The 22,929-nt window shown below is 38.1% G+C and overlaps 5 protein-coding genes, 1 long non-coding RNA gene and 3 other non-coding genes across 10 annotated transcripts; 6 read left to right on the top strand and 3 right to left on the bottom strand.

Annotated features, from left to right (window-relative positions):
* Positions 1 to 694: 694 nt before the first annotated feature.
* On the top strand, positions 695 to 766 carry TRNAE-CUC (transfer RNA glutamic acid (anticodon CUC)). Its single transcript has one exon. It is a non-coding gene; the product is annotated as a tRNA-Glu (tRNA).
* Positions 767 to 1,907: 1,141 nt separating this feature from the next.
* Positions 1,908 to 3,721, top strand: LOC145701299 (acyl-CoA dehydrogenase family member 10-like). The gene is made up of 5 exons (XM_081778520.1): positions 1,908 to 2,345; positions 2,392 to 2,482; positions 2,525 to 2,859; positions 3,035 to 3,280; positions 3,584 to 3,721. The coding sequence occupies exons 1-5, from the start codon at positions 1,908 to 1,910 to the stop codon at positions 3,719 to 3,721; spliced, it is 1,248 nt and encodes a 415-aa protein (XP_081634646.1).
* Position 3,722: 1 nt separating this feature from the next.
* On the bottom strand, positions 3,723 to 5,258 carry LOC145702408 (uncharacterized). 2 transcript variants are annotated; one of them, XM_081779629.1, is made up of 9 exons: positions 5,189 to 5,258; positions 4,763 to 5,144; positions 4,538 to 4,721; positions 4,413 to 4,496; positions 4,308 to 4,365; positions 4,125 to 4,259; positions 4,026 to 4,084; positions 3,961 to 3,979; positions 3,749 to 3,856 (listed from the first exon to the last, which is right to left on the bottom strand). In XM_081779629.1, exons 1-8 carry the CDS (start codon positions 5,207 to 5,209, stop codon positions 3,964 to 3,966), a joined length of 939 nt encoding a protein of 312 aa, XP_081635755.1. In that variant the 5' UTR covers positions 5,210 to 5,258; the 3' UTR covers positions 3,749 to 3,856; positions 3,961 to 3,963. The 2 variants fall into 2 exon arrangements, with proteins under 2 accessions (XP_081635754.1, XP_081635755.1); XM_081779628.1 differs by lacking the exon at positions 3,961 to 3,979 and having other exon boundaries at positions 3,723 to 3,856.
* A 169-nt stretch (positions 5,259 to 5,427) lies between these two features.
* Positions 5,428 to 7,258, bottom strand: LOC145702586 (uncharacterized). Its single transcript, XM_081779819.1, has 8 exons — positions 7,184 to 7,258; positions 6,951 to 7,077; positions 6,523 to 6,909; positions 6,321 to 6,475; positions 6,002 to 6,275; positions 5,771 to 5,958; positions 5,590 to 5,722; positions 5,428 to 5,540 (listed from the first exon to the last, which is right to left on the bottom strand). The coding sequence occupies exons 1-8, from the start codon at positions 7,229 to 7,231 to the stop codon at positions 5,503 to 5,505; spliced, it is 1,350 nt and encodes a 449-aa protein (XP_081635945.1). The 5' UTR covers positions 7,232 to 7,258; the 3' UTR covers positions 5,428 to 5,502.
* A 4,282-nt stretch (positions 7,259 to 11,540) lies between these two features.
* On the top strand, positions 11,541 to 12,548 carry LOC145704766 (uncharacterized). Its single transcript, XR_014134496.1, has 3 exons — positions 11,541 to 11,885; positions 12,111 to 12,258; positions 12,488 to 12,548. It is a non-coding gene; the product is annotated as an uncharacterized LOC145704766 (long non-coding RNA).
* A 25-nt stretch (positions 12,549 to 12,573) lies between these two features.
* LOC145701300 (uncharacterized) lies at positions 12,574 to 13,447 on the top strand. Its single transcript, XM_081778521.1, has 3 exons — positions 12,574 to 12,822; positions 12,870 to 13,024; positions 13,291 to 13,447. The coding sequence occupies exons 1-3, from the start codon at positions 12,574 to 12,576 to the stop codon at positions 13,424 to 13,426; spliced, it is 540 nt and encodes a 179-aa protein (XP_081634647.1). The 3' UTR covers positions 13,427 to 13,447.
* A 4,769-nt stretch (positions 13,448 to 18,216) lies between these two features.
* TRNAG-GCC (transfer RNA glycine (anticodon GCC)) lies at positions 18,217 to 18,287 on the bottom strand. The gene has a single exon. It is a non-coding gene; the product is annotated as a tRNA-Gly (tRNA).
* Positions 18,288 to 18,404: 117 nt separating this feature from the next.
* Positions 18,405 to 18,475, top strand: TRNAG-GCC (transfer RNA glycine (anticodon GCC)). The gene has a single exon. It is a non-coding gene; the product is annotated as a tRNA-Gly (tRNA).
* A 292-nt stretch (positions 18,476 to 18,767) lies between these two features.
* Positions 18,768 to 20,535, top strand: LOC145703146 (acidic phospholipase A2 Cvv-E6h-like). The gene is made up of 5 exons (XM_081780461.1): positions 18,768 to 18,898; positions 19,304 to 19,553; positions 19,634 to 19,818; positions 19,866 to 19,994; positions 20,040 to 20,535. The coding sequence occupies exons 2-5, from the start codon at positions 19,322 to 19,324 to the stop codon at positions 20,103 to 20,105; spliced, it is 612 nt and encodes a 203-aa protein (XP_081636587.1). The 5' UTR covers positions 18,768 to 18,898; positions 19,304 to 19,321; the 3' UTR covers positions 20,106 to 20,535.
* The last annotated feature ends 2,394 nt before the right edge of the window (positions 20,536 to 22,929 follow it).

Genomic DNA, 22,929 nt, shown 5'->3' on the forward strand with positions numbered 1-22,929 from the left:
TTTGTAGTATTTTCTTTCGAAAATTGATTTTTTGTGAGATTTTGTTAGAATATTTGCAAGGAAGACAAATACTAACGACATGGTGTCAAAGAGATTCCATCTTTTTCAAGCAATAATTGTATAAGTTCAAATTTGCGATTGGAATGGTAACCACGAAAAATGATGGATGCAACAATGATGTCTGACAGGCAACAGTCAATCGATGCATACAGGAGAAAATGTATCGTTCTGCTTCTGAGAGTAATTTGTTGAATTATTGAACAACGATAATGTAGGAAAAACGAAAATATTAAGAACAGCGGCGCACTAGTACCCAAAGCCCCATTGGCCGAGTTCATTTTCCTGACAAATATAAAAACGATGTTGAAGAGAGTTTTTTCCGGAAGAAGTCGAAAAAAGTAAGCTTGACATCTTCATCCGTGTTTTTTGAAAAATTTCAGGCCAATAGAAGAAAACAGTGGAGCTCTAAATGGAAACACAATAGCGCCAGATGCGATTAATCGTCGATCCATATCTCCAAGAATTGCCAGAAACGAATCGATAAGAAGGTAAAAGACAAATTTAGTTGTATACGGATGACTTCAGTTGAATACATGGCTGAGTTTCTGAGTAAGAGATTCTACTTTTCCCTAACCCAAACCCTAACCCTAACCCTATTATCATTCAAGGAAGACTGCTTCTTATCAATTGTCAGTCACGCATGGTCTAGGGGTTAGGATTCCGGATTCTCACTCCGGCGGCCCGGGTTCGATTCCCGGTGCGGGAGAACTTTTTGAATTTTCAACCTTTTTTTTAGAGATGTGAAGCCTGGAATTCTCGTTGCAATTTTCACCAACACCTTTGCCAAGGGACCAAAAGTAAGAAAAACTTGAAAACAACGAAGAATCAAGTCGATTTTAGGGGCGACAACTGTCCATAAAAGGCCTCCGCAGGTCGAAAAGCCAGGGACCAGGGATGCGAAAGAAAAGCGATGATGCGAGGATGCTCAAATCAACCAAATCGTTCGACAATTTGTCAGCGCTGAGATTAGCCAAGACAGCTAGGTAGACATTGAACATAAATAAATGATTTTACTGTATTAACTGATTTTACTGATTAATGTATTTCATGTTGAAGCGCGCTGAAGGATGAAAATACAGATTTGGCATTCGCACAGAAGAAATTAATCAAGGGCGATGATGACTCAGGTTCCGATTCTTCCGCTGACGGTAAGAAGCTTTCTGTCGTTAATCATTTTAATTTAAAATTTATTATTTATCGCTTGCTTTCTTATTTTTTTAGTCGCTTCCATTAAGAATTTTTTATTTGAACTTTACTTTTTTTGCTCTAAATATCTGTTGAAAGATGAAAATCGTGATTTGGATATCGAAAAGAAGAGAGTTTTCGATGGTTTCGATTGCGATTCTTCTGTCGACGGTAGGGAACAATAAATAGCTTCTTATGTAGCAGTAGCTCTTAAAAGTCTCCACCAATCCTAAACGGGACCCTTATTACTACTCTTACCTTAACCATTAATATTGGCTTTTGCATTGTTGTCCTTTGGCTTATCTCTGAGAAAAATCTTCAGATAGTCAAGATGACCGCGAAGAAGCAATTCTAGCAGACATCAACGATGACCTGGGACTAGAAGACATTGAAGCATGCGACAGTCCATCAGAAGAAGACTCCGAAGGACGATCAGAAACTGCGTCCCAGTTTTTCCAGGAAATTGAACGCGAAATCGAGGAACAAGAAACCACGGACAATTATTATTAAAGAAAAAATTTCTGAAAATTTCAATAAAAATGCATGATTTTTTTATTGTTTGAGTAAGCAAGGCGTGCAGAAAGTTAAACAAATAAAAATCTTTTGCAAAGAGATTCAGATTTTTCAAAGAAAAATATTTTTTTGAAAGAAGAAAGAGAAGGATGTTGAGAAAAATTGGGAGAGATTTGCCGAAGATTCAGCGATTTGCTTCATTCGCGGTTGAAAAGCCTCCGAGAGATGCCTCTCTTGTGACCTCTCCTGACCAGCTAAGACCATTCGCGCAACGAATTTGGTCTGATGTCCGTGAATTTATCAACGAGGAATGCATTCCTTTGGAGCAAAAATTTCTAGCACAGGAGTTTTCCGAAGATCGATGGAAAGTTCTTCCGGAAATGGATGAATTGAAAGCTAAAGCCAAATCTGCAGGGCTCTGGAATCTCTTTGTTCCATACAATATCGATGAAAACATGGAGTATGGACGGGGACTGACGAATCTTGAGTATGCTTTTATGGCGGAAGAGATGGGAAGATGCTTGTTGGGGTCAGAGCCGTTCAATTGCTCTCCGCCGGATACTGGGAACATGGAAGTTCTTATCAAGGTCTTCTTCGTCTGTAATTGACTCTAGGCTTTGATAGTTGTTTTAGTATGGAACAGAGGATCAGAAGAAACAGTGGCTAACTCCTCTTCTTGAAGGAAAAATTCGCTCTTGTTTTGGAATGACCGAAATCGCAGTAGGTAAGAAAAATATGACGTTTTCTCTTGAAAATTCTCTCCTAGCATCATCAGATGCGACCAACATCGAAAGTTCAATCGTTTCCGACGGCGATGATTACGTCATCAACGGTCGAAAGTGGTGGACGTCGATGTCCCTTCACCCCAACTGCGAGTTATGCATATTCATGGGCAAGACTGATTTCAACGCTTCACGCCATCTTCAACAGAGCATGATTTTGGTGCCGATGAATACGCCTGGAATGAAAATTATTCGACCTTTGACTTGTTACGGGAATTTTGATGCTCCTGGGGGCCACGCCGAGGTTGATTTCAGCGATGTGAGGGTTCCAAAGGAGAATTTACTGGTTGGAGAAGGGATGGGCTTTGCAATAGCGCAGGTATAAGGATTTAATTGAAAAACCATAAAGTGCGTTTTTCATTGAGAAATTTGAATTTTGAATCAAAAACCAAAGTTGACAAAATCAAAAAATTATAATCAGATAGGGTTGGTTCAGTAGTAATATATATCTTAAAGATCTTTTGAATACGATTATAAGTAAAAAATATTTCAAGGGCAGACTAGGACCAGGAAGAATCCACCACTGCATGAGACTTATCGGCAACTGCGAAAGATCCATCGAACTAATGAAAGAACGATTGCGTAACAGAGTCGCCTTCGGAAAGAAACTCTCCGATCAAGGAGTTTGGAAAGAACGAGTCGGTCTGAGTCGGGTAGAAACGGACCAGGCCAGATTGATGACACTTCTAGGACCGGTTCTTTTTGTTGAAAAAAGAGTTGGAAAAACAAGAGGAACCTGGGTAAGCTGCGCATAAAATGGATACCGTCGGCGCAAAAGTAGCAGCAAAGGAGATTGCTATGATCAAAATTATTGCTCCGAACGTCGCGCAAAAAGTTGTGGATAGAGCTATTCAAGGAAAGGGGAAAACCAGAATAGTGTTTTATGAATTATTTTTTTATAGATTACTATTTCTAACCATTGCTGAAAAATTTCTTACAGCTATTGCTGCAATTAACGAAAACTTGGTAAGTAAATGTAATTTAAGAAAAATTCTTAATTCCAATAATTTTAATTTAAAAGTTAAACTCTTATAATCCCCAAGAAAAGCTCATGGCGCTGGAGGTATGAGCTCAGATTTCCTCTCGCCACATTCATGACTTGGGCCCGATCTCTTCGCCTGGCCGATGGACCAGACGAAGTACACGTCAATGCTCTTGCAAAACTTGAAATGAAGAAATAAATCTTTCATAAAGTTCTTTATTCATGCAAAATATTTTCGTATAAAAACATGCAAAGCTAGAAAATGACAAACTAGATATTGATTTTATTAAGGACGTTGGTTTCTTTTGTCTCTGTTTTGTTGTTTGCAAGAACCCTAAAAGAATGGTTAATTCTGTATTAAAAACAAAAAGAGCTACAAGCTACACTGTAGAATTCTACATGTAGATATCTACGGGAATAAATGCGCCTAATTCTCACCGGTTATTTTTCAAGAGTCCTTTTTTGAATAAATGAGTCGTTAATTATTTTTTATAAAAACATACTTTTCCATCTTTTCGATAGCTTTTTCGAGATTGGCGATTTCGTTTGAAGCCGTATTTTTCTAAAATTGATGTAAAATCTTTCATTGAAATCTGGATAACCTTTGTCGAATTGCGATTTTTAGCATCAGCAATTTGCTTGTTGAGCTCTTGAATTCGTTTTTTGAGGCTTGCAGTTTCGTCCAGTTCATTTTGATAGAGCGTTCGTGCATTGTCAACGGTTTGTTTTATGAGTTTCTATGATTGTTTCAATTTATGAGTGGATTTATGGAAAGGTTGTTTTACCGCGTCGTTGATTTGCTTTCGGATGAGAGTTAGGTTTTTGTTGATCTCCATCAATTCCCTAAAAATGAGTTCTCAAGGGGGCAGTCGTACTCTCTCATTTCTTACACTGTATAAGTCTCGCTGATATTAATATTGATATCCATTCCAGACATGATGATTGTATTCAATTCAGTCGTCAAATCTTCAATGCTAGAATCGGTAAAGAAACACACCTCGACTTTCGTCCTTACTATTGCCGGAGGGTCGAGTAGACAACTTCATTGTAGCTCAACTGAAGCATCATTTCGTTACTGTCCTTTGAGTATTTGTGAACATGTGTCCAGCAGATGTCGTATCGCTCTCGCTCAGTTTTTTCGACGGAGATGATTTCTTTCTCAATCTCGATCGTTTCAGTTTCGCGAGATCTGATGGAAGCTAAAAATGACTAAAGAAAAAATTCCCTTTTTAAATCTCACATTGAACATGAGTCAACTGATCGCAAATTTGCCTGAGTTCTCTGTTGAGTTTCTCGATCGATTCATTAGCATCATTTTGCTCGCTAATAATGTTCATCAGACCTCGATCATCAATGTTGCTTTCTTCGATCAAAGATATTTCTCTCAAAATCTCAGCCAGTTCCCGTCTTTGTCCATGAATGTCCGTCCCATATTCTTCGTTGAAAGTAAAGCTCAAATTTCTGTCCTCAATCGTCTCCTCTTGATTTTCTCGACCGATGTACTTTTTCCCGCCTCCGGGGCCGCAAAGTGCCCCAGGCGCGCAGCACCCAAAATTTTTCTTTTCTTTTGCTTCTTTTGACTTCAAACTCTGTTTTGAGGTCTCTGATGATTTCGAGGATTTCTAAAAAAGACCTTGAAATTGGTCAATTTTGGAGAGATTTGTACCTTTGAAAATTTAATCGCCATTTTCAAATCTCTCTTTTCAGAACTTTTGATTAACTCGGTATTCAAAGAAATCTAGTCAGGTTTTTGAAAGAGGCCGCGGAAAGAAAAGACGCATCGTAAAACTTGGGATGCGCATCATAATGATTTTTTATTTATCATTCGTAGTAGTTCTGCTTTAATGAACCCCTGGATAACCGACCAACTGAAATCAAGGAAGAGAATGATTGACTGAGTCTTTGTGTAATTCTTTATTTTTATTCAAGCTGTTAGGAATTGGATGTGATGCTGTCTCTCATATGAATTTGAGTGGATTTTTAAACGTCACAGCTGCAAGAATTGTAGGGCTCGGCGGCTGAAAAAGGAGTTTTAGAAGCTTTTTTGAAGTGTGGGAACAGGCTTACGTCTAACATGTTGGTGAACCAAATTCCAAACAGTTGTGTCTTGAAGTACTTCAAATAGAGCCCGGTCAAACAGATCCTGTTGGGCGTTGGCAAAGTCGATGTTCCGAGTTAGCATACCGATTCCATTGGCGCCCTAGATTAACAGTGAGTACAACACGATCACCAAGCCAAAGGAACTTACGATGTTACCAGGAAGACCCCTTGAACCTTTTGGTCCCCGTTCACCTTGAGCACCAGGAGATCCACATGGGCCTTGAGCACCAGGAGCACCTCGCTCACCAGCTTTTCCGGGAAGGCCAGGGCTGCCCGGAAGACCTCGCTTGCCGTTAGCTCCGCATTCTCCGGGCTCGCCATCAGCTCCTCTGTTTCCTTAATTTCTTTTATTGATTTGAAATATTAAAACGTCTCTTACCTTGAGCTCCTGGGGCACCGGGAAGACCTTGTCGACCGGGTCCACCTGGGGCACCACAGTCTCCTTGAGGTCCAGCTGGGCCAGGTTCTCCATCAGGTCCATTTCTTCCTGTTGGTCCCTCGCATCCGGCCGGTCCGGGATTTCCTTGAGGTCCCATGGGGCCATCAGGACCGACTGGCCCGCAGCATCCAGCCTTAGCATTTCGTGGCTCTGGGAAAGAAACTCTTTGTTCTTGGAAGTTGGTTTCACAGTAAGAGATGCAAGATCCAGGGCACTAGAATGATAGGATGAATACGTTATTGCGATCAAGGAAGAGTACCTGAGCAAAGAGCGCTGAGAACATGACAATAGCTTCTCGTCGTCGTGATCCAGTTCCCATGCCAGTATCAACAGCTGGAAGAATGAGTCCACCAGTGTTGGCATCGAGGAATCGCTGAGCAGCTCGGGTCTGTCGGAGAGCATCCTGGATAGCGCCTATGGAAGAAAAATTGAAAATAAGGATGAGAAAGAGTAATTTTTACCGGTCTTCTGAGTCTCAGCAAGAAGCGCAAGTTGGCCGATATCTCCATCAGATCCGACGAAAACTGGAAGGATGACGACTCCTCGGTTAATCAGTTGTTTGCAGAAATTGACGGTTGCACTGTTATCTTGGTACTCGTTGGCGACATAGATGAGGACATCTCCAGCTTCGAGTCCAGTTCTAAGTCGATCAAAGCTTCTGCTGTGGAGGTCGCCAAGATCAATGACTTCTCGGTTGTACTCGGCAAAAGTCTGGACAATTGGCTGGTAGACGGTTCGCAAGAAGTCTCTTCGAGCAATGGGAGGGTGAGCTTGGGTAAATTTGAAATCACCAAGTCTGTCGTTTGCCATATCTCCGTGGTAGGCGATTCCGACTCTGTTGCAAGAACCTAGAGAGAAAATAAGGCATTGTTTTTAAGCGGATTCTTACGTCTGTCGGTGAAAAGAGGAGGACATTCGGTAAACTGGCAATGGAGCTGTGGAGGATGGAGAAGTCGAGAAGCGGTTCCGGCTTCGTACTTTGGCCAGAAGATTTCGTGTTTTGGTGCCACGCAAGTCTAAAGAAAGGGATGATGAATGAGCTACAGATGTATTTGCTCGATATTTCTCTTGAAATCTTTTTTATTAATAATTCATAAAATTAAGACTCTTCGCTAATGGTACCTGTGAAGCGGCAAGCCCAAAGGCCGCCAAATAGAAAAGCTTTGCCATTCCGATCTCTAGACGCCCAGCGAATGGAATGAGCTCAAAAACGATGAGGGAAGTTGTTTACTGCCGGCCAAAGTAGAGCTTTCGCAAATAAGCAAGTCAAAAATAAGCAAAAAATGTATTTGCTTTAGTATTTTGTCCAGCGCCGCGCCGTCCAAATAAAAATAGACAGGAGAGTTTCGCGCATGAGTCGACCAAGTTGAAGTGGACATTGGGTAGCTGACCTTGAGATTTGATCCACCCATAAGATTCAAACAGAGTATCGGGCTCTTAGTAATAATAAATTAAACTTTGTTCTCAAGTCATTTTTGAACGAAATAAACATTTTGATATGATCTGCCCGAAAAAATATTTCCAAGGATGAATAAAATTTCCTTGAATACGTATACTTTGGACTTTGGCCTAAAGACTCTTGGACTTGATTTCAAAATTTTGAGATTCGAGATTCTTGATGATAGAAATGAGATTTCAGACAAAAATTTGAGATCCTTGTTGATTTCAAATTATCTAGCCCTGGCGACGTGTCAATATGAACTTATGTACAATGGCCTTGAAACTGGAACTTTCAAGTTGGCATCTCAAACAAAAGTTGGCCTTCCCAAATAGACGACGCCGGTCAGTGTTTGAAAAAATGGTGAGCGCGAGCCACGAGCGAGCGGGAGCGAGTGAGCGAGCGCTCATGCTCACTCGTTCACCATAATTTCGAGAACCTCTGCTCGCGCTCGCTCACTCACCAGAAAATTCCAAGGTCCCTGCTTGCGCTCACTTGCGCTCGCTCACTGTTATTTTTAGCGAATTCAATATAAAGACAAAGTCATATAATATTAATGAAATCCATCTTGCTATTATGTTTTTATTTCGTTAGAATACTCATTATCAACTTATGATAAGCTTAAGTCCTTTAAACTTTAAAGCATTAAAATTTTTTAGGAAAAACCGTTTCTAAAAAGCTGCGAGTGAGCGCGAGCGAGCGAGCGAGCGCTCATGCTCGCTCACTCATAGAAAATCACGGTATCTGCGCTCGCGCTCGCTCGCTCACGAAAAAAATCATAAGGATCCGCTCGCGCTTGCTCACTCATGTTAAAATTCTGGGGGCCTCTGCTCGCGCTCACTCGCTCACGAGAGTTTTGACCATTATTTCAAACACTGACGCCGGTCATCAGCAGCCAACAGGCTTATTAAGAAGAAATTCCAAGTAAAAGGGTTTTCTATAGAATGAAGCATTTAATTTAAATTTCTAATTAAAAAAAAAGTCATCGGGACATATATATTATAGTTGCAATGATATGAGATGTTAATTGACTCTGATGATTTGTCAATCTTTCACCAAGATAAATGTCCATCATCATCATTTATTCATGCGATAAAAAGCAAGTGCCTTGTCTTCAAAATAAAAAGTCAGTCAAGTAAAAAAGGCACCATCGAAGAAAAAAAATGAGAATTGTTCTTTTTATTCATGCTTTTTCCCTAGCATTCTCTTCCAGATGGAATTTGTTAGATGCTGACGACCGATTTAGTAATTTTCTGAAGTCAAAACTCGGAAGAAAGAGAGTGAAATCGATGAAAAATCACGCTCGGATTTATCGAAACTTGCATTTACGGGAGGCAAGTAATTTTGATTATGATGGGAGCAGATTTTTATCGTGTTCGTTAAAATCAACATCAAGTTCAACCTCTACTTCTGATGTTTTCAATAATTTAATTTTTAGGCACTTCGTCGAAAAGCTCAGAATCTTCAAAACAAGCACCCTGTTCTTCTCAAAGAGTCAATTTGATGGAAATTACAAAAGAATAAAAAATACCTGATAGGAAATTTCTTCGTGTTTTTCGCAAAATGCAGATTTCGGCAAGTGATGAACATGTGAAGTGTGGGAATAACTGCGGCAGTGAAAAGAAAAAAAGGGTTCACGTTTGACCGCGTGAATGATAATTGAGGTGGGGAAGATAATCCAAGATTTTGGCCGTTTTTTCAAATTTAAGTTGACGGTCAAAATGACAACGTCATGCACAAAGGTTGCAGCAAGATCGGCGATAAAATACGATTGAAAATATTGGTACACTTTAAAATGATGACAGTTTTCATTGACATGTTCAACAATTCAAATCAATATCACAGAAAAATATTCAAGATAAAAGTCTTTTTTCAAATTGACATTATGTCATCTCCTCTTTATATTTTGAGAGAGGAAAATGGAACCTCCAAAATCATACCCAAAAGACTTTAGCGGTCACTTTTATCTCGGTCATCGTCAATCGCTGGGAATTTTTTTCTGGCTAACAGACTGTAAGCGACTGTCGCTCTGTTACTGTCCACCGCAAGGTAAAATAAAGAAAGACTACGATTGATGATATTGTCTTTCTATTCAATAAATATCATAATAATAAATATGAAATAAAAATACATTAATAGAACTGTAACTAATAATGAGCAAGCTTTATGGGACCAACATCGCCCTTGGCAAATCATGAGTCAGAAATCAAAAAAGTCAACTTCAAACTTTGAAATTCTTCGATAAATAAAGTCAACAGTAACATTCGAGAGAAATTCAAAAATGTCAGCTTACCCCGTTGTTTTTCTAACTGGAGCGTCTGGGTTCGTCGGCCGAGCGGTTTTAGGACTCAGGAGTTGGAAATTGAACTGACTAATTATTTTTCTATTGATGATTTAGAGATATCGCTTGGTGGATAATTCTATCAAGTGCTAGAATTTCCAGACGACTTTGAATTTCAAGTTGAAAACTTGAAGTCAATAAATTTCAAGAAACGTTGCAGAGTAAACGTTTTTCTGCTCAGGGCTACAAACAACCACGCCTGTTAGGATAAACTATCGGCGGTAATTTTCCGTGTTAAGATAATTATCAAATGCGTAAATAAGCATTTACAGTTCACACTCGTTCTTGTCATAAAAAAATTTTTTAAGTCGAAAATGTTTTTGGCAAAATTTTTGTTGAAAAAGAAGAAATTTGATCTTTTTAACTCCCAAAAAGACGAATTGTCTAAGAGACATACCATCCCGATTCCAGTCTTTAATAGCACCCCGACCGGTTCAGATCGCCAAGTAAAGCTGGATTTGTGCGATTTCGAAGCGCTGAGAAGAGAAATTGATCGATCCGGGGCGGATGTTTTGTCAATGGGTTAAATTATGAAATAATCGGTGTTTGTAAAAGCTACTTGAAGCATGATTATGCGCATTTATGATTTCAAAAATACTCAAAAGTCCAAAATGATGATTTTAGAAAGTTTTTTCTTCAAGTAAAAACTTCATCATTCCTTGTTTTTTCACAATAATTAACCCATTTTTATATTCACTGCGCCGCAAAATGCAATGTTGCAAATGTGTCTGGAGAAAAAGACAAAGGATAAGTATGAAAGCCCGTTTTTTAATTTAAAAATATTCGCGAAATCTGAAAATTGCTTAAAATTGCTATTTTGAAAGCCTGATCTTTGTCATTCTTTCAACAGCAAGACTGCTAAACGTCGAATGCTCAGAAGAACTGGCGAAAATCTGCAAAGAAAAAAACATTCACCTCGTGTTTATTTCGACAAACTACGTATTCGACGGAAAAGAGCCGCCTTACGCCCCTGACAAGAGTTTTTCGCTAATAATTTTAATTCTAAGCCAATAAGACTAAGTCCTTGAGCGCTTGAGAACACGTATTCAATGTTCGTTATTCAGGTTCAACTGAGAATTTCTCGATTAAAATCGGAGGCAAATTTTTATCAAAATCTCAAGGTATTAATTTCATGTCCTTATTTATATTGATTTTTCATTTTAGTGGAAATATATATACTGAGACGCTTTTTTTTTCAACGATTTCCGCATTCTAGGACCCAGAACACCATACAGATTTGGAATCAGTGAAGAAAATCTAGAAACTTGACCTTTTAGATTTTCAAAAAACACTTCCGGTTGCGATTCTAGAGCCGGAAGTAGGTAAAATTTGAGAACATTTCAAGTCATTTGGAAAAATAATTCAACCGAACCGCGGTCTAACCAACCGGTAAAAAATGAAGAAAATTTCATGAATTTGTGCCATTTTTCATAATTTTATCGGTAAGTTTGACCGATAGAGACTGTTTCTTCGAATGAATTGATTATAAGAAACTTAGAATTTTATGGGCTTCAATTTGATAGGTCACACTTTACCCTAACTGCTAAATTTCGGCAAAGAATCGTAACCGGAGTGTTTTTGAAAATCTAAAAGAAGGATTTTCTTCGCTGATTCCAAATATGACAAATCCAGTTGAAATGATTATGGCGCCCGTGAAAAAGAAAAAGACGCAAAAACAAATCCAGTGGAAAAAGCTGAAAACAAGATTCTCAACATTTTACCCTCCGCTACCATCCTGCGCATTTCACTACAGTATGGAGATCATACTGGACTTTCGAATGTTGTAAGCCCACCTTTCGATCAATGCAATAAATTGTCTTTGAAGAAGAATACAATAAGTCTGGTTTTACTAAGCTTAATTGACCAAATGTTTACTGTTTATTTTGAAATACATTTTCTAGGACGGTCTCATAAAGCATTTATTGCCTTGAAGTGAAGGTGGGCTTAGAACAACTCAATTTTGCCATCGTCGAAATCGGTCCTGGACGCAATCACGTGCCAAACGCCGGTTGCACTTGACAATGTTCAAATACGAAGTCCAACATGTGTCAGGCCTCGGTTGAAAATGGACAGCTAGGTCTTTGATTCTTACCAAATTTTTTTCACAAAAAATCGAGCTTTCTTTTTTTCAACCAAAAAAAGAAACACTGCCAAAGAAAAGTTTCGGGAAAATTTATGTAAAATTTTGGATTTCAAGAAACATAACTCAGTTGGGGGAAAATTACGATCTACTAGTTGAAATTTGCGAGTAATGAAATTTGCTTTGACAGTTTTTTGAAACTTCTATGAAGTGATATGCGATTTGGCTCTTACACGCTCGGGCGGCGTATTCAATTATACCGATGGAGAGGTGATGACGCGATTCCATTTCGCTCTCAAGGCGGCCAGGGCGGTGGGGATGAGCTCAAAGCACATCAGGTACTCAGGATCAATGCTTATGTATATTATGTCACTATATGCTATTATGTCACTTGTTCAAGAACGTACGCCACTCTTACTGTGTTCTTTGACAGAAAAGTCGACAAAGGAAAAACATGATTTGGCGGAAAAAATTGAAGTTTTTGGCAAAAAGTCAAAAAATTAGCGAAAATATCGATATTTTTTCTGTAATTTCGACATTTTTTTCAATAATTTACTGAATTTGTAGCGCAAAAACAGAACCATCAGCTGTTCCGAGGCCTCACGACTGTAGCATGCTTTCAGGAAAGGGAAGCTACTGTATCAAAATGATAAATGATGATGATTTATTCTTGTGTCCTTTTTGGCTTCCTGGAAAAAGACAAACTGACGGGGTACATCAACTTGCCGAAAGTGGACTTCTCGTTACAAATTAAACAATGCTGGGGCGATCGGGTGAAATCCACCGAGGAATCTTCTTCAAAAGCGTGTTCTGGAGAAAAAGATGTAAGCAAGCTGCTTACTTCTGTTACCCCTCTTGTCGAGGATGGTCTTTTTGTGTTCACAACGTCACCAGATGCCAAAGTGAGTGAATACAATCTTTCAATCAATCTGAATGCTTTATTTTCAAGAATTGCGAAGGTGTCAAAATGATTTTTCACGAAAGGGAAGCGGCAACTGTAATCCTTCCTTTGGACGTTGCGAAGTTGAAGGGGCTTGAGTACACGTTTCCCTCAAAGCTGATAACGTTGAACATACACTCGAGTCTTGAGGCAGTCGGATTCATGTACGGGTTGAAAATGGGTCGGCCTCTTCTTTTTTTTGAAAATATCGCTTCAAAGAGCTTGAAATTTTACCAGTGCCCCTGTTTTTTTAAAGTGCTAAAAATGACGACGTTACTTCCTGAATGACTCATTTGCGATGTCACGTCGTCATTTTTAGCATTTTGAGAAAACAGGGGGACGTTATATCAAAAGTGAAAGATGGAATCGTAAGAAACTCACGTTTTTGAACTGCTCGGTTAATTATTTTTCGTTTGAATCCGGGGAAAAGAACGGAAATCAGCAGGAAGCTCACCGATTTGAAAATACCATGCAACGTTGTCGCCGGATACTACCATGATCATCTCTTCGTTCCTGAGCCGATGCTGGAGGATGCTCTTTCTGTGTTTCCCAATTTCAAAAACTGAGTTATAAAAAGCCTTTTATTCTTTGAAGGGTTTGGAAATGAATGTTTCGAGTGGCTCTAGAAGACTTAGTCGTGAATTTACTAGTTGTTCACACGTACAATTCAGTGAAGCGCTGTTATTGTTATTTTTGCTGTTTTATGAATCATGACGTAACCTGAATTCGGATTTTCAACATTTTTTATTAAAAGATTATTCGGTTTTTTTTTACACGTCATTGCAAATCAAATCAAAAAGGAGTGTTGTCTTGTCTTATATAATATTATATCTATATTATTATATTTATATTATTATTCTCTATTATTATATATTATATTATTATCTTATATTATATTATATATAATTATATATTACAGTTAATTATGGAATTTTTGGACATTTTTTGTCCCAAGATTTTCGCAAAAATGTCCAAAAATTCGATGCATGCTGTCAAAAAAAATGTCCCATCCAAATCGCTCAAAAAAAATTTTTTCGAGGAAAATATCCATCATCCTCTGTTTCATCCTTCTTCTAAAGACAAAAAATATTCTAAGGGTACGCGATCAACCTTCAATCTCATCATATTCAAAGAAAAAGTAAGATTTTCGATAAGAAAAAAGGCCATATCTGGCAAAAAACGGAAAATTTAAAATTTTGGCGCAGAAAATGTCCAAAAATTTGATACAGGCACTTTTGAAAAGTGTCCCCAGAAAACCCCTTAAAATTGCAAAAATGTCCAAATATTTGATGTCCGAAAATTCCATAAAAAACTGTATATAATTATATAAGACACAATTTTCTTTGGAGGATGACTCATCCTTTTTGAGGTTTTCTTCGAATTAAGATTATCAAATTTATTAAGTAAAATATAGCGTTTTACATAATCACTCATTTATTCAATTAGTGGTATCAATACTTATCTTCTTCTTCATCCTAAGTTTGAGACTCAGAATCAGCAAGAAAAAAAACGTGGTGCCGAAGAATTGCTGGAGCTCGTAGATCCCACAAAACAATAAATAATTACTTTGGTATTTATAAAAATATCTTTTTTTTCGGCATGCGAGTGGCAGCTAAACACGATTCGAGCATTTTTAGTTGGGGTTTTTGATTGAAGATGCGTGTTTTCAACACGTTTTCGCTGTCCAAAAAGCGCTAGAATCGAACTTGGAAAACGGTCGGGAAGACGGGAAGAATGCTGTGGTTTATAATTTAAGTAGGTATATGTCTATACAGGATAATCTGGTGGAGGCTCCCTTCAATTAAAAAATGGCTTGTTTTCTGTCGGAGCCACGGCGCTCTTTTGATACGGACGGAGAGATTCCGGCGTCTACGTAATTTTCTAAAAGGATGTTGAGGCCTTTCTTTTTTGGCTTTTTGGCGGGAAATTTTCAAATATCCCGGAAACTTTACTGTTTTAGGTGCATCTTATACTACTAAATGCTGCATAAATCTTATCAAACCAATGTCGATACCCTTAAATAACTTCTCCAGGTGTCTCCTGATTTTTCGGTTCTAGAGGACTAATTTAAGGGTATTGGCATTTTTGTCTGTGAGATTTACGTGGCAGACACGGGATGTGACTGACTGACTGATTGATTGACTGATAAGGCCGCGATAAGAGACGAAAATAACCTACTTCAAGAATTTATTCTTTCTTCGATTTTGGATCGTTCTAAAATCAGAACTGGAGCTATAATTTGCAGAAAAATGCATCTTTATCTGTTTCGTAAGATTCCTTGAAAGAAACGTGAGGCGGGCTATTATTGTATTAGCTTGGGGAACTTGTGTGACATACCATAACGGCCGTAAGTCTCCATCTGGTGAAGAATTTGCACAGCCTTCGCTCTAAAACCCAAAGAAGCTAATTGCTGCCTGTGGTTTCTTATTCAAAAGAGGCCAAAATGATGAAAAAGATCTCGCTTATTCGAAAATATATAGTAAAGGGAACCCTAAACTCGTCAGCTGAATTTATTGAAAACAATGATGCTTCACGGTATGAGTCATTTTCGCCTAAATCCTCACCTTCCTTTTTTCAGATTACTAAGATCAATTATATTTAGGGAAAGACCCAAAAAATGGTTAATCCGCTAATAAATCGCATTTCTCGAATAATGGAAGTGCATTTTTGGAAAACCAATAAGATTGCTGTATTTGGCTTACCGGCCAATCAAAACTCTTATTCATAAGATTTCTTTCATTTTTAGCCAGTCTAAGTTGAATTCATTCACCGTCTAATAAAAAAAAGATAGTGTTAAGTCAGAAACTACTGTATTTATGTAATTCTGTGGTTCAAAGATCATTTTCCATTAGAATTAAACTTAGTGAACCACTATTTATGTGTTGCGGTATTTCAAAAGTTTCGTTGCAATTTGGCTCTCAGATCCTGGATCCCCGAATATTTCCCTGAAAATACATTTTTGAGAACTGTTACGAAAATGTTCTTTTCCCTGTAGCATCCGGCAATTTTCCTTCCTGGATTATCGCATCTGGATTGTAACGAACCCTAATTTTACGCTTGATTATTTGACTTTCGGGTTCTCACTTTTTTTTTGTAAATTATGATGCTCTTTCTCGGTACATCTTTTTTCTCCTAAATTTCGTGTAGAAATTCCCTTACTTACTGTATCTTCTGAATCGCTTGACAAAACTCCTCGCTGTCTGAAAATAAGATCATCTTTTAAAAACCATAAAAACGAAAGCTGAAAAAAGCTAAAATTCCCAACAAAAACATTCCCACGAATAATCAAAAATGAAAAACAAAACGTTGTGAAAAATATTCGCAATCCAATTTTCGGTATACAGCAGTCGTAACTGGATTTGCTTTTTCACGTTGAGCAGACTCACCCGTAATCGCGTGAATTTCGTGGTCGCCAATTTTTTTAAGAATAAAAAAACAACTATTACAAAAAAAAATGTCAAGGAGGAACATGTCAAGAAGGAACATAATTTCGAAATCGCTCACTCCAGGCAACTTAATTTTAGACCTCTAAAACCTCGAAAACATAATGTAAAAACATAATAATTTATTATCAGCGTTCAGATTTCCCTTTATCATGGCCACTTGAAAGTCTTTGAAGACGACAAAGGAACACTATCTTTTTTGAATGCGGCAATTTATCAAAATGCGCGAGACGCGGCGTTTTCTAAATTACCTTCGTAATGAATTTTTTCCTCATCACCCAAACCATCTAATAATAATTTCACAATAGCTCATGCGTCATTGTAACACTCGCTGGCGATTTTTAAATTAGCTCTCACTTTTTTCGGCTTTCTTTTTATCCACATTGCCCGCCCACCTGCGTTAAAACCTGTGTCAGGGTCCAAAAACATCTTAAAAGAAAAGCCGCGTTGCGGCTTTTTCAAAAACGAAGCCGCAAAGCGGCTTCGCCAGAATTTTTGTTTTCTTACTTAAAATACTGTTTCAGGACCCGGACTCAGGTTTTCTGAAAAAATCTGTGTCAGGGACCCTGACTCAGGGTCTAAAAAGATTTGAAAAGAAAAGCCGCGTAGCAGTTTTTCAAGAAACGAAGCCGCATAGCGGCTTCGCCAGAATTTTCATTTTCTTACTTGAAGTACTGTCTCAAGACCCTGACTCAGGTTTTTTACGGCGGTTTCCAAGCGTGTCCAAAAAGCTTGTTTTGAACCCTGACTCAGGTTGTCTAGCCCGTCTATTTTTTCAAGAAATATTTGTGGATAAAAGACGCGTCATTTAATTTTATTCAAAAACGTAAATAAAAAACCGCTCAGTAATTTTATAGCAATTCCAAATCAACATTTTTAAGAATTAGAAGTCGAAAAGACGCCCAGGATTAGCGTGTTAGAAGCGCTCCGGAATTCGAGGACAAATAATTCTGATCGATCGAGGAATCTTATAAGCATTTGCCACTTAGTTCTTATCGAAAGGAGTTATCGTGAGGAGAAATTGCTTTGAATGTTATCTTTCTTTTTGTCTTTGAAGATAAAGGTAATGGACCATTACAAATGGTACCTTTAAAAATTTCTTTTTAGAAAGAAATAGATCCTGACCGGACATAAATGTAAGATCAAATCGAAGATAAATGTGGTCAAAATTTGTTTCGAAGAAAAAGATTGAAAAATTGAAAGATTTGCTTGTTGATTATCGTCGAATTGGTCAATTATCATCATCGGAAACTCATTTTCGTCGGTTTCAAACTGAATCTTTAATACTGTTTACATTGGTAGTTTATGCCCTAAGGTTTGGGCCGTTAGGGTTAGGTTTAGGTAAGACGTTTGAAATTCCAGCCTAACCCTAACCCTAACCGTAAGCCAAAACTGCCAGTCAGGCAAATTTCTGGCGCTAGAATCAATGAGACACTTGTTCGACCTTGAGCTGACTACGTTCTAGTAGAAACAGAACATCGAAAAACAGTGATAGAGATTTGACCCTCAACATCATCTGTGGCGAGTTGTTCTCTTTGAAACCCTTGTTTCGACTGGCCGACATTAAAAAATAGTTTTCTCTGCGGTTCCATAGCTAGAAGAAAAAACGTGAGGGGCGAACCGATTTGCCCCCATTAGAGCATTCTTCGTGACAAAGATGTGGACAGATGGACGATAACAGATAAAAATTCTAAATATTTTTCCTGTAAAAGAGGTTCGTTAGTTACGGACTTCGAGAATGATAGAGTCCTGTTAGGGTAGGAATAGGATAAATCCGTTGATAAAATCACGTCTCGTACTCTTATCTATCTCGAAAAAACTTACAGTAAGATATGTCAGGGAAGGATTACCTGTTGAAGAAAGCAAGAAAAAGCAAAATCAGCCGGTATGTAACCGATTAATGAACCAAAGCTTGCAACGTCCGGGAATCGAACCCGGGCCTCCCGCGTGGCAGGCGAGAATTCTACCACTGAACCAACGTTGCTTGATCTTCGGGCTTTATTTAGGTTGATAGATTTCGCACTTGGGTCTGACAGTACTTGGAGGTGTCGGGAACCCACGAGGGAAAAATAAATCAACCTAATTTGGGCACAGCCCTCAGGCAACGTTGGTTCAGTGGTAGAATTCTCGCCTGCCACGCGGGAGGCCCGGGTTCGATTCCCGGACGTTGCATGCTTTTTTTCCTCAAGTAACAGAGGAAGACCCAGTTTCAGCTTCCTCTCTTCGCACGACCTTATTCTTCAGATCGGAGAAATTGAAATTGAAGTGAGCTCTTGAATTTCACCAAATACAAGCATCTCTCCTCCAATTTCTCATCCCCTAATCACGCTTAAATTGCTCAATCTCGCAGCAAAAATTACTCAACGCGGTCCTATCGCGGCGGTAGAACTCAACTCCACCTAGCGAGATCGCGAGCGCGCTGCGCGAATTTCGCGAATAAAAGCGCGGCCAAATCAACTGGATCTTCACTCAAACACCTTTTTGAAACACTTTTCGATTCAAGAAAAGAAGTTGAATTGAAGACGACGATATAGTTGTCTCAATTAAGTCCGTTTGCTAAAGAGAACCCATTTTACAGGTAAATATGGAATTTGCGTCAATGAGTGTTTATTACTTTACTTGTTCCAAGCTGAACACCTAATATCGTCAGGTGGATAATTATAAGGCCTTTGAAGTATATCTTCAAAGGTCATAAAACATAGGTTTATATGAAAATACAAGTAGATATAGATTCGAATATAAACGCTACAAAATTCAAAAGAAAATAAACATTTTTCAAAGAAGTTGACGTAATATCGTTTTTACATTATTCAAACGAGTTAGAAAAGAATAAAGTAGGAGAACTTCTACAGGGAACAAGTCCAAAGGAAATAATGAATTTTCAAAGTTCTTCTACTTTATTCTTTTCTAACCAAGCTGTATGATGGAAGCCATTGCTTCAAAAGCAAAGAAATGATATTTCTTACGTAAAATTTCATTTGTTGTCTTTTAGATCAAAAGAAAATCACCAAAATCAAGATGAAACTTTCCATCCTCGCCCTTTCCGCCTCGGCTTCTTCCGTCGGCCGCGTTCGTCGCCAAATCGACCAGGGCCCACGACGATACAGTCAGCTCATGGACCAGATGACGGCATACAATGAGAACTTTGACGAGCGGGACTACTGGACTTACGGATGCCACTGTTTCTTCCTTGGTGATCGACCAATGACTCAAATGGGCAAGGGCGCACCTGTCGATGCCCTTGACTCTGGTAAGTGACCTGGGGTGGGAAAGCCTGTGTAGAAGCCTGACTCAGGGCTCTGAGAGCCAAATCTAACTATAATTTTCCAGTCTGCAAGCAGTACAAAGAGTGCCTCAAGTGCGCTCGAGAAGAGTTCGGAGAAATGTGCATTGGTGAATTCGTTTCATACGGTCTCAAGTTGAAGAACGGACCAACATGCACCGACTCTGCCGGTACTTGCGGACGATCTCTTTGCGAATGCGACAAGCGATTTGCTCAACAACACGTCGAGGCGGTAAGATCAAATCGCCCCTTGACCTCTTTTGCAAAGAAATATTGTAGACGCCGGTATTCAACCAGAACTACCACCAGTTCTGGACCAAGACTGGATTCGATGTTGACGAAAACTGCGTTCCAAGCGGCAATGGTCCCAGCGAACCCCAGTGCTGTGGAAAATCTGATTCATTCTCCGTAGGACACCCTTAAATCTCAATGGCTCTATCGTTGACGATTAAGGTGATCTACAACTCCTTGAACAAGCAATGCTGCGATGGAAGTGTCAAGACAATCGGATCTTGCTAAAAAGCATCAAAATTTCAATTTTCGACTAATCGAAAATTCGAAAATTAAAAATATTTTTGCGTGAAAAACGCTCGACTTAGGGACTAATCTTTTGATTTTCAGGCTTTTTGAATATTCGAAAAAAAACATAAAATCGAAAAAGTTAAATCCCGTTAAACAGTTTAAAAATTGTACAAATCTTGTAATATAGACTTTTTCTTCGATTTAGGAAATTTGATTCGCAAAATTTTTTAACCAAAGGAACCGGAAAACAGGACCGGTGATGAATTGATGCATGTTCACCACTGGAGGCGCCAAAAACCTGAGTACGATAATTTCTTCCTTTGAAGATTTTGATGGAAAATTCGAATTTCCGAAGACGAAAACAGCACAAATCAAACTTTTACTGTTCTTTTATCTCTTTGCCAAATAAATATATTCATTAACAACATTTTATATTATTGATACAAAAACGGTTTTGAAGGAGGAATAAATGCATTTTGCCTGATTTTTCGTTGTGCTGCGAGGTTATTTGGCAAGCCCATTGGATTGTGCTTCGATCCGATTGACTTTTTCGAGCACTAGAATTTCTCTTACCATCAGAAAACTCCCCAGAAACAGGGGATCGTGTCTCGAATCGACAAAAAATCTCGACAAATTTTGCGTGGGCAGCTACTCAGCTGCTAATTGGCCGGTTTTCCGAATCCAGGCATCTGATTGGTAGAAAAATTTTTCGAGTTTTTGTCGGTTTGAGACGCCTCAGAACCAAGGGCGTTACCTTTGGAGGGAGGGGCTCCTCAAACCAAAATTTGTAACCGTTTTGGGCCCTCCTATATGCGGCTCCTTTGAAAAGTGGCTTCTTTTTAGCCGGCTGTTTTGTTTGATTGACACTTTGATGAATTTTTGAAGACCCAGTAAAGCGTGATCTAAGAAATTAATTTACAACTTTCATTTGAATATTCATTTTTACCAATTTGTGAAAGTGAAGTCATTCTTGTCAGTTTTGAATTTTTCTCTCCTCTTTTGAAACGATCTTCTAAGACTCAGGATGCTTGTCAAAAAATGTTCAAGTTCTTGTGACAATGAGCAAAATCCCCAACCCGGCCTGCTGCGTTTCCCCTTTTGTTGCATAAATGTTCTTTTCTTGCATCAATAGCGATCTTGAGTATCTTTTTCGTATCCTCAACATTTTAAAATTAAAAAAATCCTCGTTTTTGAAATGATTAATCTTTTGAAATAAAAAATATTTAATTTTTTTCTAATTTTTTTCTTAATTTTTTTATCATTTTTTTTATTATTTTCTTTTTAAAAATTAGTTTTCAAAATTATAAAAATTCGAATAATATTTATTTCATTTCAAATAATAAATATAATAAGCACAGTGGGATATAAAAGAATAAGCAGTTTTGAGCGTCAATTTCGCCGAACTCGATCTTCTATTTGAGCATGTTCCGGCGATTCATAGCATTTTTGAAGACGGCATTCAAGTTTTACTTCTGACTCGACTGTCGGTGGGGGACTTAGAATTCCATTCTTTGCCATGATGTTTTGGACAAAAATGAATATCGAGAAGGCAAGAAGAAAGATGGAAAAAATGCACAGGATATTTATGAATAATTTTCCAGAGCTCTTTTTCTTTGTTTTTGGCGTGGTTGTGATCAATTCTTCCTTGAAAAATTGATTCTTTGGGAAATATTTTTGACAATGCTTGATTATTTTCATCCTAATTCTTTTCTTCGAGCTAGATTTCAATTATGAATATATTATGATAGAACTTGTGTATTATAGGCGAGCTCTCGGATGCCATCAGAACACAAAGGATAAGGCTGAAGGGCGAGGGCTACTGTTTTATAAGATACAAATTACTGACATTTGCCTATTAATAAAATTACATTTGAGTCTTTTTGGAATATTAATAAAAAGATCCCACCTTCACTTTTTCTCTTTTTTCGAACATGCAATTCTCTTTCACTTAGAAAAAAATTGTATGGCCCATACAGTACGATCGTACTACGATCGGTTGTTTGCTTGAAGCATCACTAAATTCACTAAATTGACGATTCATCATTTCCTTCGGAAGGAATCAAAAAAAAAATTCTCGACAAATTTTGCGTGGGCGGCTTCTCGGCTCATGATTGACCGGTAAGCCAAATCCAGGTTTCTGATTGGTTTAAAATTTCCAGTCAAAATTTGTCTGGGATATCTCCGGCATCTCCCCTCCTACCCAGGGTAAGGCTGCCTTAAGAAAATTTTGAATAAAATAAGGCGGTCTTTTAATTGAAAAAAATAAATTTGTTTATTAATTATTCATTTTGAGTTTAGGTAATCATTCTAAATTTACCCTATTCGATGAATTGCTTAATTATCTTCATTGCTTAATTGAAAAATTATCAGACTCCAAATACCTATCTAGCGCTATATCAGTATACATCTGAATTTATCACAATAAATCTATTTTTAATAAACTCCTTTCTGTCTGGTCAGAAAATACAAACAAAATAAGAAAGCTAGTTTATTTCAAGAAGAAAAAGAAGAACAATGAAGTGAAGGCTGAGGAGAGAATCGTCCGATGGTGAAATAATTCTGTGGGTTTAATCAAAATAGATTGATTTGAAGATATTAAAAGAATGAGCCCGATCCTCTATTAAATTTAATAAACGAAGATTATTCAGAAGCGAAGATTGACTAGGGAGGAATTTTAGAAAACATCTTCTTGTCAATTATTTTGAATTAATGCCTGAAGAAGTGATGAAATCAGCACGGGGAGTGTTGCAATCGTCAAAATCACAGTATTTTCGGACCATTGTTACCTGAAAAAAGGAATAAAAGAAATGAAATTCGATAT

Source organism: Oikopleura dioica, chromosome PAR (genome assembly GCF_907165135.1).
Source record: "Oikopleura dioica chromosome PAR, OKI2018_I68_1.0, whole genome shotgun sequence".
In the NCBI taxonomy this organism is placed as follows: Eukaryota; Metazoa; Chordata; class Appendicularia; order Copelata; family Oikopleuridae; genus Oikopleura; species Oikopleura dioica.

What these genes read in the sequence shown, in the direction of transcription:
- LOC145701299 (XM_081778520.1), top strand. Translation starts at nt 1,908, where the DNA reads ATGTTGAGAAAAATTGGGAGAGATTTGCCGAAGATTCAGCGATTTGCT. An exon ending in AATGACCGAAATCGCAGTAG is followed by an intron (nt 2,483 to 2,524) that starts GTAAGAAAAATA and finishes ATTCTCTCCTAG; the next exon opens with CATCATCAGATGCGACCAAC. An exon ending in GAAAAACAAGAGGAACCTGG is followed by an intron (nt 3,281 to 3,583) that starts GTAAGCTGCGCA and finishes ATAATCCCCAAG; the next exon opens with AAAAGCTCATGGCGCTGGAG.
- LOC145702408 (XM_081779628.1), bottom strand. Translation starts at nt 5,209, where the DNA reads ATGGCGATTAAATTTTCAAAG. An exon ending in TGGCGATTAAATTTTCAAAG is followed by an intron (nt 5,145 to 5,188) that starts GTACAAATCTCT and finishes GGTCTTTTTTAG; the next exon opens with AAATCCTCGAAATCATCAGA. An exon ending in TCAGTTGACTCATGTTCAAT is followed by an intron (nt 4,722 to 4,762) that starts GTGAGATTTAAA and finishes AGTCATTTTTAG; the next exon opens with CTTCCATCAGATCTCGCGAA.
- LOC145702586 (XM_081779819.1), bottom strand. Translation starts at nt 7,231, where the DNA reads ATGGCAAAGCTTTTCTATTTGGCGGCCTTTGGGCTTGCCGCTTCACAG. An exon ending in TCTCAGCGCTCTTTGCTCAG is followed by an intron (nt 6,276 to 6,320) that starts GTACTCTTCCTT and finishes CTATCATTCTAG; the next exon opens with TGCCCTGGATCTTGCATCTC. An exon ending in GGTTCACCAACATGTTAGAC is followed by an intron (nt 5,541 to 5,589) that starts GTAAGCCTGTTC and finishes CTCCTTTTTCAG; the next exon opens with CCGCCGAGCCCTACAATTCT.
- LOC145701300 (XM_081778521.1), top strand. Translation starts at nt 12,574, where the DNA reads ATGATGATGATTTATTCTTGTGTCCTTTTTGGCTTCCTGGAAAAAGAC. An exon ending in CAACGTCACCAGATGCCAAA is followed by an intron (nt 12,823 to 12,869) that starts GTGAGTGAATAC and finishes TTTATTTTCAAG; the next exon opens with AATTGCGAAGGTGTCAAAAT. An exon ending in CTTGAGGCAGTCGGATTCAT is followed by an intron (nt 13,025 to 13,290) that starts GTACGGGTTGAA and finishes TCCGGGGAAAAG; the next exon opens with AACGGAAATCAGCAGGAAGC.
- LOC145703146 (XM_081780461.1), top strand. Translation starts at nt 19,322, where the DNA reads ATGAAACTTTCCATCCTCGCCCTTTCCGCCTCGGCTTCTTCCGTCGGC. An exon ending in TGTCGATGCCCTTGACTCTG is followed by an intron (nt 19,554 to 19,633) that starts GTAAGTGACCTG and finishes ATAATTTTCCAG; the next exon opens with TCTGCAAGCAGTACAAAGAG. An exon ending in GAAAATCTGATTCATTCTCC is followed by an intron (nt 19,995 to 20,039) that starts GTAGGACACCCT and finishes TTGACGATTAAG; the next exon opens with GTGATCTACAACTCCTTGAA.